The sequence below is a fragment of the Apus apus genome, chromosome 2 (assembly GCF_020740795.1).
Source record: "Apus apus isolate bApuApu2 chromosome 2, bApuApu2.pri.cur, whole genome shotgun sequence".
NCBI lineage: Eukaryota > Metazoa > Chordata > Aves > Apodiformes > Apodidae > Apus > Apus apus.
In genome coordinates, this window is record NC_067283.1 from 131,321,005 (window position 1) to 131,336,157 (window position 15,153).

General features: G+C 38.6%; 1 protein-coding gene across 1 annotated transcript in view; it reads left to right on the plus strand.

Moving 5' to 3' along the window:
* The first annotated feature begins 1,091 nt into the window (after positions 1–1,091).
* SLC26A7 (solute carrier family 26 member 7) overlaps positions 1,092–15,153 on the plus strand; it is a 67,373-nt gene continuing 53,311 nt past the window's right edge. The window contains exons 1-2 of the mRNA XM_051610959.1: positions 1,092–1,281; positions 14,207–14,317. Of these exons, the coding sequence (XP_051466919.1) occupies positions 1,092–1,281; positions 14,207–14,317 (301 nt within the window). The remainder of the gene's footprint in view (positions 1,282–14,206; positions 14,318–15,153) is intronic.

The following is a 15,153-nucleotide window of genomic DNA, read 5'->3' on the forward strand; positions in this document are numbered from 1 at the left end:
ATGTAAATTAACTGATATAAATAAAATGGAAAAAAAAAAAAATATTGCCTACTGCAGAATAGTGATTAGGAAGACACTTCAGTCGTATGATGGATCTTACATTTTGACTTAAATTCCTTTGCCATCCAGAGATAAAAATCAAATAGAGGAAAGCCACTCTGTCCTTGCTCCATATCTTCTGTGTTCTTATCACTCTGTGTATGAGCACTTTGTATCGTACACAAGATGCATGACGTTATTGTAAGAACAAAAGTTACTTGGTGAACTGATTTTTTTGAAAGCATGTCTGCTGGGGGGAGTACCAAGAGCAGAAAGGAGTAACTTTGAAGAAGAATGATTGTCACATTTTATGCACTTTCCACATGGAGCCATACCTTGCAGTCCTTCACTGCATTTTGAGCTTGTTACACTTCAGTCTGAGGCTTCAGCCTGCAGAGGGAATCTATGTTTTCAGCAGGACTTACTGCTACCTGATGTTTTGCATTAGCTACATAAATAAGCTTTTGACTATCAGAGGACAAAATGCTGATGGAGTAGAACAAATTTTCTAGCACCAGGTTTACTGAGGACTTCATACCTTCCAACCACAGCCAGAAAAGCTCCCCCCAGGAGAGGCAAGACTGCTCTCCTGGGTTTGGCAGGGAGATGCCTGCTCCGCTGGGCACTTCCCGCTCTATTAGCATAGCCCAGCCTATATTGCACACACACCCAGTCATACCTCATTTTGCCACTGGACTGAGACCAAAAGCACAAGCATTACAGGGAATATAAAGCAGGAGGTTACTGGAATGAATCAGAAACTAACGTGAGACTAGACAACATTTTTGCAAAGAGCAGAAAATGTGATCTTTGCTATAAGCGGTTCTTGCATTTCATGTAGCTGTTTATATGACTGAAACATTTAATAAGTGTTTTTATTGAGTGTAGTTAGAGAGCAGCTGCAACAATCTTACATGCTTCTGTTTGTTTTTTTTCTGTGTAGTTTCAGAACTGCAGAATCTTAGAAGAAAACTGGAGACTGTCACAAATAAGGGGGATTCCTCCACCGTGCTCTGTTGTGAAAGAGAGACTGGTTTTGGGGGGTAGGAAGGATGACAGGAGCAAAAAGGAATAAAAGTGCAGTCTGGAGGAAGATTCAGGCTGTTCGCTTTGAAGATATCAAAGTCTGGTGTACGAGAAGGCTGCCCATCTTGAAATGGGTGCCTGTCTACAATTGGAAGGAAAATTTGATTCCTGATGCAGTTTCTGGGATGATGCTAGCCATCCAACAGGTGACTCAAGGTACAGTTAAGTAATTTCAGATTCTTATTTTGAAATCTGGCCATGCTGAATTAATGTGGTCTCTTTTTTTTTCTTCTCTTTCTTGTTTTTTTCTTATAAATTGTAAAGTTTTGGTTAAAACAAAGACATGCTTAAATATCTAATGCTGATTTAATCTAACTATAAGGGAAGTATACATAGCCTTAACTCTTATGTGAATATAGTGGATGTACAAACATGGATGGAAACATCTTGTGTTGGTTGCAGCTACTTTCTGTGAGCTGGAACTTCACTATATATCCCATCCCTTTGCCAGTTATTCAAATACTTCATGTTAGAAGATAAGAGAACAGTAATTCTATTCACACAGCTTATGGTTATGTACAATGCTTTATCAGAAAAATTACACTCTTTTTCTCTGTTTTGTGTGGAAAACAAAATATATCTACATGATACTGTGAAAGATGCATTGTAAGAGATTCTATTCTCGAACATTGGCATTATACTATTACCTGTGGAAAAAACCTAGCAACTTTCTGTGCATAGAGAGCTCTTGCCAGGGACATTTCCCACGGAGAGGATCTGCCTGTATCTGCTGCTTGTGTACCTCAGCTTCTGTGTTGATTTAGTTCTGTATTACATTACCTACCACATCTCTTTTCAAGCAGCAGTGCAAAGTAGGGGTGGAGCTAGACTCCATTTGGCAGTGTGGGGTGGGGGGGGATAAGGGGGGAAGAAAAAGAAAAGAGAGAAAAAGGAAAAATTCCCAAACCCAAAACCTGCACAGAAACCTAAATTCCCAGAATCTGGATTTGTAAAGTTACTATTACTGGGAAGTAAATGCTTTTGTAAGTTTTTTATGTGTCTTTGACAGTGTCACCTTCTCTTGGCAATATTTATCTTGGGCAAATCACAGCGTCTTATCTGCCTCAGATGGACTTTAACTCCTTCCCTTATTAAACTATATATATTGTTTCTTATCAATTTCCCATATTAGCTATGCTTAACTAATCTAACTAATGTGGTTACAATATAAGTACTCCCTTAGTTGTGTCATGCAGGAGATGGAAGCAACTAATTTGTGTAAGTATTTGTGCTTTTAAAGTAATAAGGAACATCTGCATTGGCATGATTTAACTTTAAGTACTTTAATACCATAACACTGCAAAGTATCCTGTTTCGCTGGTATGTGCATATACAACAACTGTAATTAAAGTGCTGCTAAGGAGTATGTTGAAATTAACCAAATATATTAAGTTAAATTAACCAAAAATATTAAGTTAAACAGCACTTCTGCAGTGATGGCAGTTTTAGCCAGAATTTTCTCGTTTGAGTCTTGTACCAAGAAGTAATTTAATGTAGCAGATAAATTTGAGAAGATCCAGTGGAGACAGAATATATTGGTTTTGAATTTCTAGATTATTAAGTAGTCTAGAATAATTTCTTCCTTGTTTTATGCTGCTTAAAAATAAATACATTGATACTCTACAGCTGACTTGTTTTTCCTGTCTCTCTCCTCACTGCTGCTCAAGATTTTAGAATTATTTTAGGGAATGAAAAGGAGGAGAGACAGATACCAGAATATTTTATCACATTTATGGTGCTTTAACTTGAACACAACATATTTATTTAGACTTTGCTTGCTTTTATCTCTTTTCCTAGTGTTGTAAGCCTTCCAGTTACCAGAACTCCAATGCTTTCACAGAGAGGGTTATGCTAGAAAATAACAGTCCCATTTCTTACAGAGCATGAAGGGAAAAGACCCTAAATTTGGAAGGTTTTCTTTTGACTTTTTCCTTCCACCCACAAAATAAAGAAGAAATTTTGTAATGAAGTGAAAGGCAGACTGAGGGGTGACCTCAGTGCCATTATATAGTTAGGGAAGACAAATGTATCCAAAACATTTTGGTTAGGAAATTTGGTAATGTAAGAGTTAAATACATTGCTTAACACCCAAAGTTGCCTTACTCTTTCTGGAATCTAAATTCCTAATGTAGTCACCTAACTTCAGACAATGTCAACCCTTCCTCTCAAGCTTCTTCCAAGATCTTGCTTGAGGTTTTGGTAACTATAATCCTCTTCTGCAAGCCCTTAATGACCAGAGAGACTTCTGCTTAGACAAATAACTTAATTTCTGTTTTGTCATTCACTAGGTGGTGACATTACTTGCACCCTGCAGTTTTCATTATAGCATCTTGGACCTCTTTACGTTGTCCAGTAATAGAAACATAGATTGGGAGGGAAATTAGAAACATAAAAGTGCTTTTGCTTGGAACACAGAAATGACTAATGCAATATTGTATTGACAGTTTATGGTGCAAAGAATATGGGTTTCAATTGTTTGCTACTAATAGGGATATTCAGCATCGTAACTGAGTTAGACCCTTCCAGAAAAACCCAAACCTACAAATTTTTATTCAGCCTCAGCGAAAAAGGTGACAAAACCAAGACATAATACTTTCTACTGAAGTATTTGGTCTAAAGTGAAGCCTCAGCACAATATTTACACTTCGTCTCAGTTTTTCTGAAGGATGATGACTTTGTCCATGTAGAAAAAGGCCAAGTGCATGGATATGTAACTGAGGCTAAACACACAAAATGAAACACACTTAAATCAAGGGCTGAGATGGGTAATCGTCATCTCAGTATTCTGAAAGCTCCAGTAACAAGTACCTTTGATGATTCTGTCAAATTTGGAATGATATTATGTGATTGGATCATAGTGAGTATACTGTTGTATCCAAGTTAGAAGTCTGCATTGCTGATGAGGGACTGGATTAGATGCAAGCAATAGATTTATTTATGATAACAAATAATATTTACATGTATAGCAATAAAGGATACCAGAGCGTTCGATTCTGCTACTCAATTCTGAAGCAAGGCTCCAGGACAGCTACTGAGTTTTGCTTAAGTTTTATGTATGCATTCTAAAGACAGCTCTGCTGATACTCTCAGGGTAGTTTTAAAGATCTGCTGGAAAACAATTAGCCTAAGTTGAAAAAAGAGATCATTAGGTAGGTTACAAGCTGATGACCACAGGTAATGCTAACTGTTGATCCATTATCTAAAATAGTTAGTACTTTTTGTTGCCTCTGTTCAGGGAAGATGATTTCAGACTTCAGTAGGAGAATAAAAGGAGAGGAGAAGGATCAGAACAACAAAGATTATATTTGGGAGAAGACTTAAACGGCATGGACAGGTTCATTAAAACCTGAGAAAGCTTTTCACACAGAATCACAGAATGTTTTGGGGTGGAAAAGACCCTTAACATCTTTGAGTCTTTATGAGGAAAAACTTTTGAAGTAAAACAGAGTTGCAGCACATGAACAAATACTATAAAATATATTGAATATGTTTAAACTTAAAATTGGAAGTAGTTCTAAAAATATTCCATTAAAATATTGGGATAAGAAGATCTAGCTCCTTTTCACATAATTCCATTTATAGATGTACTAAATTCCATGTTTTTCTGTCATAAGAGGGAACAGGGCAGAGGGCACATACACTTTCTTTGCAAGTTTGTGTTTCCTTTCAATATTTGCTGCTGCTGCTCAAAAAAACCTGGGAAGTTTTGAACTTAGGTATATCAATCAGTAAGTTAAGACTGTGTGGGGTTTTTTTCAATCTAAAATGCTGTTTCTGCTTTTCTGGATTCAGTTGTTAACATGCTAAGTTCCTGTAGGAGAAGAACAGGTTTGTGACCATCTCAAGAACCCAAAGGTACACAAGTCTATGGGACTTGATGGGGTCCATCTACAGGTCCTGAGGGAGCTGCTGGATGCAGTTTCAAAGACTCTGTCCATGATATTTGAGAGGTCCTGGTAGTCTGGTGAGGTTCCTGCCAATTGGAAAAAAGGTGACATAGCCCCTATATTTAAAAAGGGAGAAAAAAAGAAGACCCAGGGAACTACAGGCTGGTCAGTCTCACCTCTGTGCCTGGCAAGATCATGGAGCAGATCCTCCTGGAAAGTCTGCTAAGGCACATGGAGAATAAAGAGGTGATTGGTGACAGCCAACATGGCTTCACTAAGTGCAAGTCATGCCTGACCAATCTGGTGGCCTTCTACAACAAGGCTACAGAGATGGCGGATGGTGGCAGAGCAACTGATGTCATCTACCTGTATTTGTGCAAGGCATTTGACACTGTCCCACATGACATCCTGGTCTCCAAACTGACAAGGCATGGATTTGACAGGTGGACCCCTCAATGGATAAGAGATTGGCTGGATGGCTGCATCCAGAGAGTTGTGGTCAATGGTTAAATGTCCCAGTGGAGACAAGTTACAAGTCATGTTCCTCAGGGTTCAGTACTGGGATCAGTGCTGTTTAACATCTTTGTTGGAGACATGGACAGTGGGATTGAGTGTGTCCTCAGCAAGTTTGCTGATGATACCAAGCTGTGTGGTGTGGTTGACACCCTAGAGGGAAGGGACGCCATCCAGAGGGATCTTGACAGGTTGGAGAGGTGGGCCAGTGCCAACCTCATGAAGTTCAACAAGGCCAAGTGCAGGGTCCTGCACCTGGGTCAGCGCAACCCCAAGCATAAATACAGTCTGGGGGGAGAATGGCTGGAGAGCAGTCCTGAGGAGAAGGACTTGGGGGTGGTAGTAGATGAGAAGCTCAACGTGAGCTGCCAGTGAGCGCTGGAGCCCAGAGAGCAACTGCATCCTGGGCTGCATCAAAAGAAATGTGGCCAGCAGGGCCAGGGAGGGGATTCTGCCCCTCTGCTCTCATGAGACCCACCTGGAGTACTACATTCAGCTCTGGAGTCCTCATTACAGGAAAAGCACAAAGCTGTTGGAGAGGGTCCAGAGAAGGGCCATCAAGATGATCAAAGGGCTGGAGCACCTCTGCTATGAAGAATGGCTGAGAGAGTTGGGGATATCCAGCTTGGAGAAGAGAAGGCTCTGGGGAGACCTTATAGCGGCCTTCCAGTACTTGAAGGGGGCTACAGGAAAGCTGAGGAGGGGCTTTTCATCAGAGAAGATAGTGATAGGACAAGGGGTAATGGTTTTAAACTGAGAGAGGGGAGATTTAGGTTAGGCATCAGGAAGAAATTCTTCACCATTAGGGTCATAAGGCACTGAAATAGGTTGTCTGAAGAGGTTGTGGAAGCCCCCTTCCTGGAGATGTTTAACGCCAGGCTGGTTGAGGCCTCGTGCAGTCTGGTCTAATGTGAGGTGTCCCTGCTTATGGCAGGGAGGCTGGAACCTGATGATCTTTAAGGTCGCTTCCAAACTTAACCATTATATGATTCTGTGATTTTATTTGGCTGGACTCATAAACATTATGCTATTTGTTTTGAAATCAACACCTGTCCAGGTGCTTTACTGCATATACTCAAATTTTGCCCAAGTGGAAGCATGATAGTACAAGATTTGAACCTTCAAATTTATCAGATTTGATAAACACTATGGCAGTGTTTGTAATTTAAAAAAAAAGATCTTTTTTGTAGCCAGCTGAGCACATGGATATACTTCATACAAAATTTATGGTGTTAATATATTTGCTGCCTTTCCTTTGACCTATCATGAACAAGAAATACTTTGGCTCAAGTGGGTTTTGGTGGGCTGTTTTTTGGGGGGTGGAGGGCCCTTGAGACATATTTCCTCTAAATGTGAAATATGTAGATGGCATCTGATGAAATCAGTGTTTTTATTCCTGCCAACTCCTTTTTTTGTTCCACAAGCCCCATAATAAGTCACTGAGGATCGGTGTGTTTTGTATGTTTTAATTAAAGTTAAGTTAATCTCAAGCTGGATTTATTGCTGGACAACTAATTCTTTAATGCTGGCTGGAGACCTTGCCATTAAAAAGAATGAACTATTCTGCCTTTGTGAATTCCAGAACTGGTGCCCAGTGTTTTGGAAGGAATAAAGCCAAAACCTTTTTTTTTTAGCTTTTCATGGAGGAACCCCAGCTGTGTCTTCTTGAGGGTGATGGTTGCCAGAGTTTTTTTTCAAGCTCTGACCATAAATGTAGACATAAAAATACTCTCAGCAGACTAACTGGAGCTAATAATTTTATTAAGGGGTAGAGCTGTCTTGTAAATATATATCTGGCATACAAATAGCATGTGTAGATGAAATTGAATAAGCACATTTGGAAACAGAGCCAGAAATATCTCCTAGAGAATGAACTGGAGAATCCATGTAGTTCGTAAATGATTTGTGGAAGAGAGTGTCCAGCTGAACTCTGTTATAGTTCTCCCATACAAAAAATAATGATGTAAGCTGATCATGAAATGTAACATGTTAGTAGGTAAATGTAGGGCAATGTTTCATATTTATTCAACTTTCCAGCAGAGGAGAAAGGCACTGATGCTGCTGTGCACGCAATATTTCATTCCAAACGTCTGTTAGAATTCTTCCAAGTTACATATGTGCTAATACAAACCTGGTCTAACAGACTACTAGAAATGTGAATTGAGCTTCTGAGTGACCTCTGAATCCTTTGGAGCCAAATGTCCAGGTACACTTGTCTTAGTATGCCCAGATAGGCTGGGCAGAGGTCCAACCCCTGCACCCAGGGGTGCCTAAGTGAAATGGATGGAGACTGACAGACCCAGCGAACATTGATCCCCTGAAGGAAGAAGAAAATACTTCACCTATCATCTTCCATGTTAGAGAGATCAGGAAAGCTGTTAGTACTGAGATCCTTGGCCAATGCTTGGTCAAAATGGATGCCCTTTTCATGGATTTCAAGCAGTCTATTTCATCTTGATTAAGGCCTGTCATCAGTCATGATTGGTCTTTGGTTCTCCACAGCATGGATGCTTCTCAAAATACTACCTTGTTGTTAGCTGCTTGCCAGAAACGTACGGGTTTCATTCTCTCTTTATTCTTACTGAGATGCAGAAGAATTTCCCTATAATCCACTTTCAAAATACCTCCTTTTTTTTTGGAGGTGGCAAGATTCTTCAGATGAACTGGCTGAAGAGTGTATAATAGTTCATAGAATGATCTGTATAATAGTTTATAAAATCTCTGTGGTGTTAAGATATCATGTCAAATTCATTCTAAAGAGGTCTAAACGTTTCGTCTCTAATGAATCTGTCAAGAGTCATAGCTTTTTTCCAGGAGCTCCATTAAAAGAAAAGACTAGATTTTTTTCCCTGTCTATTTGTGTGTGTATTCAGGCTTTTTATGCAAACAGGAGTCAAGCTATCTCAAACAGACAATTCATAAATGGGTCACACAATCCACTTGTTTCATCTGCCATGCTACTTGCATATCCTGTCTTTTAAACATCGATATACAAGTGTCAGTATCTGGAGATCTGCAAAGTGTCAGAACAGAATAGTGTTTTCTCAAATATAGCTTGGATGTAGCTGTCAGATGGTGTGCTGGGAGAGCTGCTTTCAGGTACTGTGAAATTCTGTGAATTCAGGTGCTACGACTAATACAGCTGAGACTGCACAGGAAGGAACTGCACTGAAGCATCCTTCACAAAAGAGAGAATGGTTGCTAGCTCAACGTCTGGTTTCTGAAAGCTTTATGGTACATTTTTCAGAATCTGCCCTCACAACTTGCTTTTGCACTCTTCATTTGCCTCAGGCTTCAAAGGGCAGAAGAACTAAGGACTGATCTTAAGGTCTTGATACTTTGCCTTTAAATAAGTCAGATAGAAGCTCCAGCAAATGGTGCCATTATGAAAGAAATCCTGCAAGCATGAGGTGTATGTGTGCACCATTAAGAAAACCAGACCACAGCTTTCCAGCTTTTGGAGGTAAATGACGTTATTTCCGAAGGATAATTTTGTGTCAATAGCTTTTAACAAGCCAGTGTCAAAGAATCTCTCAGGACTGTAGGTTTGAACAGGAAAATGGTTATGAAATATATCATTATCAATGTTTTCTGTGTTGTTTTTTGTTTGTTTGTTTTACTTTGTTTTCTCCAGTAAAATATAGCTATCCTGGAGTTAGAAATTAAAGCCTGCAACGTGAGTTATTTGATGTCTCATTTGTTGGTTGTCCAAGGATTGATAGAGACTCATTAAATATGTGTTAATTCTACATTTTAGGATATTTCTACAGGAAATACCTTTCTTACTACATAATTCAGCTTCGTGAACAAAGGGAGAAATCTTCTGCTGAAGCATCAGAGAGTAACCACAACCACATTTTGAGTGGGATAAGATGTAGTAGTGTCATTCTGGGTTCCCTAAACTTGGAGTCTGATTATTTTAAAATAATTACATTTAAGAATAAAATGTTACAATAACAGAAAGTTATTTAAGTTTACACCCTACCAGAAAAACTTTTAAATTTATAGTTTTTTACAGTAAATAGTAAATGATGCGAATGTTGAAATTCCTCAAATTAATGATAGACTTACTACTTTTCCTGCTTCTGCATTTTTTTTCTGGTTAGCATATCATATTTCCAAAGACATGGTATAGCTTGCTTCAGAACATACATATGTATCATGAGATTTCCAGATGCAGAAAATTGTTAGCTAGTTGACCATAATCTGGTGTTTCCTAGCTCTTTCTAGGGAAAATATTTTTTTTTTCAGTTGCTGTAGTTTTGGCATTACCTAAAGCCAGCAGAAACTATAAATTTACACAGAGACCTTTCGCCTCGTAGGAGATGGCTTTGCTTCTTTTTGTATCCAGTTTATTATTTTGTAGTTACCTGCATTTGACATGGACCAACAGTGGTGCCACATCTTTTGTTTTTCAGCCTGGCGTGCCAGAGGAATGTTTTGTATCTGGTGCTAACCAGAGATGAGGTCAGAGAGCATGGTTTTCAATGGAACTGCTGCACAATGTTATCTCATGATAAGGAGTAGTTAAAACAAAGAACCACAATATTAATACACTGTATCTGAACTTACTGTTCATTCTTTTGTTTGCATTTCTTTCCATGGAATATATATTCTTATTTGAAAATCCTCATGTCAGTGCCATGGAGGCCTCTCTGTATTGCCAGTGAAGATTATTTGGGATCCTTACTTTACAATCTATTTCTTTTGAGTTTTATTACTATTTGGAATGAAAAAAATTAAAATAATGTTTCCTGCCTTTGACTGGTTCCCGAGCATATGGAATGCATTGTAGCGAAGTTTAATATGAAAATTAATTAAATGAGTTGAAATTTACTACTGATTATATCTTTCAAAGTATTTGAACCTTTAGAACATTATATGCCTAGTCAGGAAGCCTGAAGCCTTCACTAATTCTGTTTTATAATGCCTCACTACTCTTGCACACCATTGACATACTTCAGTAATGGGAGCAAAATGCTATCAGAGCCAAGACTAGAATCAAATGCTGGTAATTTTAGCTCTGTCCTGACTGCCATGACCTCACCATGAGAAAAATGAGATACCGTTTGTAGAAACTCCATACAAAGACTGTGAAAGGTCTACATGTGAACAGGGAAAAACAAGGACTGGATTTATGTTTAGGTTATTTGTCTGTAAACAAGATATTTCTCAGCAGTGAGTCTCTGAGTATTCCTGTTGGATGCTGGGGTTTGCTGGGCAGGGTAACCTCTTTTCCACTGTTTTGCATGACTCATGCCAGATTTCTGTCAGCCAGTCCTTCTGACCATAAGGTTTCATTCAGATTGGGCCTCTCTTTTCCCCTCAGCCCTGTTCAGAGAGCTGAAGTGAGATGTGGACACAGTTTCTGTGTGGATAATCCAGGACTGGGTTGGGCTTCTCGTTCTCTCTGCACAACATGTACAGTTTATGCTGGATCAAACACAGTCTGGCCATAATTGTCAAATGTTTCAGATTCAGGTCTTAGAAAACATAAAAACCACGTAAACACATACAGAGAACTGAGAATTAGCTTTTACAGCCAGAATAATTTGTGGTAGCCGAACCCTTGTTTTCCTTGTAAATGTTGAGAGGAGGGAACAGTTTATTCTGTTCTTAATCCTGGAATAATTTGAATTATTAAATAGTAAAAGAGCTTGTAGTCCCTCTTCTGGAAATATTTTAGCTTAGCCTGCAGTGTATTACTGTACTTCAGTTTTATTTCGTACAGCTTCTAAGCTAACCTCCTCTGGAACAGAATGATTTTGTAAGGAAAGCTTCGAAGTCCAAAATTAACACAATTGAAGGGCAAACTTTAAAATTATTGGAACATAATCTGTTTTCTGCAAAATTAACCTGGTATTTCAAAACTTATCTTTCAAAATTGTTAAACTTTCCTAGAGAAGAGGGAGTTTTTGTGCTTCTCTTGTAATAACTGATGCAGTCCAAACATTTGGAGGAAAATGTTTGGAGGAGAGCATGTATAGGAACTCACTGATGCAAGTATAACTGCAGTGTGTGAATAAGAATTTTTGGAAATACGAATGTTTTCAGATGAAAATGTTCTATTTTTGTAATTCTCTCGTTCAGTGTTAGAGAATTCCTTTCATTTAATGGGTATCTTAAACACAGACAATTTTGCAGATTATCTCAACCAGGATTTATAGTCCTTTTCCCAACAGTGCTTATAAAGTACATATCTGGCTCAGCATTCAGTACTGAATCTTGTGTATTTCCCTTATGCTTGTCCACCAGATGTCACTTAATTTCAATTATGTTGTTAAAGTGTGGCTGAAGTAATTCTGATTTTGCTGGTTCCTTTACTTTTTGGAGAGTAAAATAATCTGCCTTGCAGAATGCATTTTACAAGATTGGAATATTCATGTGAGTAGTACTGTACTGCCATTTAATTCCAAAGTTTTTTGTTGTTTTTGTTTGTTTGTTTGTTTGTTTTGTTCCAAAAATGGTTATAATAGAAGAGTTTTTCAGTGTTGAACAAGCCTTTATTATCTTTCTCTTTTCTCTGTTTTTTTTTTTTTTTTTTTTTTAACCATGCTCTTTTGTCTAGCTAGAGTTGTCCAGTTCTTTCCTGTGCTGTTTTTATTCTTCTCAGGCACACCCTTCTGTGTTGTACTTGGATCAGAATCTTCTTTTACATCTATTGACCATGTGAACATAGATGTAGAACTACAATTTCAAAGATCTTTCTGATTCATGATTACTGGATGATAAAAGGACAGAGGTGGTGATCAGTAGATCACACTAATTAAATGGCAAAAGAGCAATGAATACCATTTGTGTTTAAAAGAAGGCATCAAAGTTTTAAAACAGACATGTTTTTAAGTATCTACTCTCGAAGTCAGAACTGATAGTGCTAACTTTGCTGAGAACAATGTGGATGAAGATAATCCATGTAAGATCCATCTCAGCAAAATCTTCACCATGATGTTTTTCTAAGAAGACATGAACTGCCAGGCCTTGTCTGCTTCACAGGGAACTAGACACTTCTGGCCTTTTGGCCTTTTGTTGCTTCCTCCTACCTTGTGCTCTTTGTTACACACTGAAATTCAATAGGACAGCTCTTGAATCAAGATGTTTAGAATTGCCACTGCAAGCCTATAAGGAAAGATGTTCTTTGGCTTCTCCATATTATTAAAACCCCATATATCAATGTTTCAGGTAAAAAATGCTCTCTGGAGCAGTCAGAAAAGTTTGGTGAGAAAAAATAATCCTACATATTTAATTTTCTTTGGGGATTTCAAACGTACACAGAACACAACTTCCATTTCATAGATCTGAATCACTTCTGTGACGGATCATACTGGTCATTCTCCCAATACACACCTGTATACACTAACTTAGATTGGTGACTTGGGCTGAAAGTGAACTTCAGAATGTCACTTTGTGTGTTACACAAGCCAACCCTGTCTTCCCTATTACATGACAAGGTATTCACCAAGATAGGGTAGATTTAGATTAGGCATTAGGAAGAAATTCTTTAGTGTGAGGGTGGTGAGACCATGGCCCAGGTTGTCCAGGGAAGTTGTGGATGCTCCCTCCATGGAAGTGTTTCAGGCCAGGTTGGATGGTGCTTTGAACAACCTGGTCTAGTGAGAGGTGTTCCTGCCCATGTCAGGAGGATTAAATTTAGATGATCTGTAAGGTCCGTTCTAACCCAAACTCATCTACCGTTCTTTGATTCTATGATTTACAGAGCAACTCTGCCAGACAATTTCTCCTGCTCTTAGTTTCTAGGAGTAAAAACTGTGAAATGGCAGTAGAAGTTGCTGGTCTGAAGCACAGTCTGAGGAGTCTCTGTTGACTTACAAGAAGACAATGCAGACTTCTTTGTTATCGTAGGTATCTGAAGTTGAACAACTACCAAAGCTGCTGTTTTACAGGAATTTCTGCTGTTAAAAGCTGATGTCTAGGCATATCCTGAGACTTCCTGAGAAAAGGGTAGATGCTGTCCTCATAGCTAAGCAATGAAGGTCAATAGGAAGTCTATAAAGTTAAATCTTAACCAATTCAGTTCATTCTCCATCTCAATTAAGATGGAGTCAAATACTTTCAGTTTCTGGACTGACAGTTTTATGTAATGAAATAAATGTTAATATCTAAAGGATTAAAATCCCCAGGCACCTAAAGAAAATTAACTCTGAAATATTTTTTGTTTAAGAAATCAGAAGAAAGTAGACTGAAGTGGCTCCAAACCAAAATTACAGGTTTTGAACTGTTTGTAAGAAATAACCATCTGACTGCCTGGAGCCCTGGCAGTCTCAATCTCGTGTTTGTGAGGGTGGGAGAGCAACAGTGCTGCCTCCTCTGCTGCCTCCTCCTGTGAGGGTGGTCTATTAAGAAGAAGTTTGAAACCAGTGATGGAGACAACCTGGAAATATGAGAGCTGGTAGATTGTACCTGTGACTCATTTGCTCTGTTTGTGACCAAGACTCGAAGAAAGTGTAAGCACTGTGATGACAGACAGTAAGTTAAAAACCTTCCACAGTTCTTCATGATCCTCATTGTATGCTAGTTGGCATATGCTCTAGGTTTTTATAACTTAAGATGAGGTTCTTCCTGCTCTTAATAAAAATGCAGACATTTCCTTATAAATAAAATAAAATAAGAAATTCAGAGTTTTATCTTCATTTACTCAAGTAATTCCATTTAACATTCCATAGGGCTGGCCTTCGCGGTTCTGTCTTCAGTCCATCCAGTTTTTGGTTTATATGGCTCTTTCTTCCCTGTCATTGTTTATGCCATCTTTGGGATGGGACGCCACGTCGCAACAGGTAAGTGTCTATTTGCTAAAATCATTTTCAGAAAAAAGGTACTGCAAACTGATTTATTCTTTTGCTATAAGATCAATGGAAGGAACATTATCTAAGGCTAAAGAGAAATAAGGTGATTTTGTGCTTCTTTTCACCACTATTTTTTGTTCGTTTAAGTACTGGCGAAATTTTGGCTTTACTTCTGCCATTATAATTTAATATTGTATTGACACTTCCTTTGTAGATGTAGTTTACCAAGGGCTGTTGTATTTTAACTGTGCTTTAGAAATCTGCTTCAGGCTTAAATTTTTACAAAGGGCTCAGCCAACAAGATATATCCAAGCAGGAATGAAGAAGGCTTGACTGCTTCTTAAGCTATAGAAAGCACACATTACTTCTCACACGTCTAAAACATAAACCCTGCATTTCTCAGAAAAAAAAAAAAAAATAAAGCTTTCTGTGCCTATAACCTGCTATTGTATTAAAGCTAGAATTCAATACAACTCCTGTCCACTTGTTGATCAACCAGGTAGGCAGAAAAAGATGCTCCCTGGCTACTATTCTAGTAGTTATGATTTGCTTCTTTACCCTTTGAGGAGTCAACAGCGGCTGCAAGAGTTGAATGTCATTGATCTAATAGGTTGGTGAGTGCTCTGCTTCTGACTCCAAAGAACCTAAGTTACAGATGGAAGTTGGATATAAAACTAATGAGATTGAACCACAGATTCTTTGGTGTGCAGAAGTGGGCACTTGGTGGCCTCTGAAGTTTGCAGGAAGAATGAGCCCGGCTCAGTAGTAAAGTACAGTAGGACCGGATAAAGGGAAGTAGCCTCCATGGTCGTCAGAAGATTTAAGCA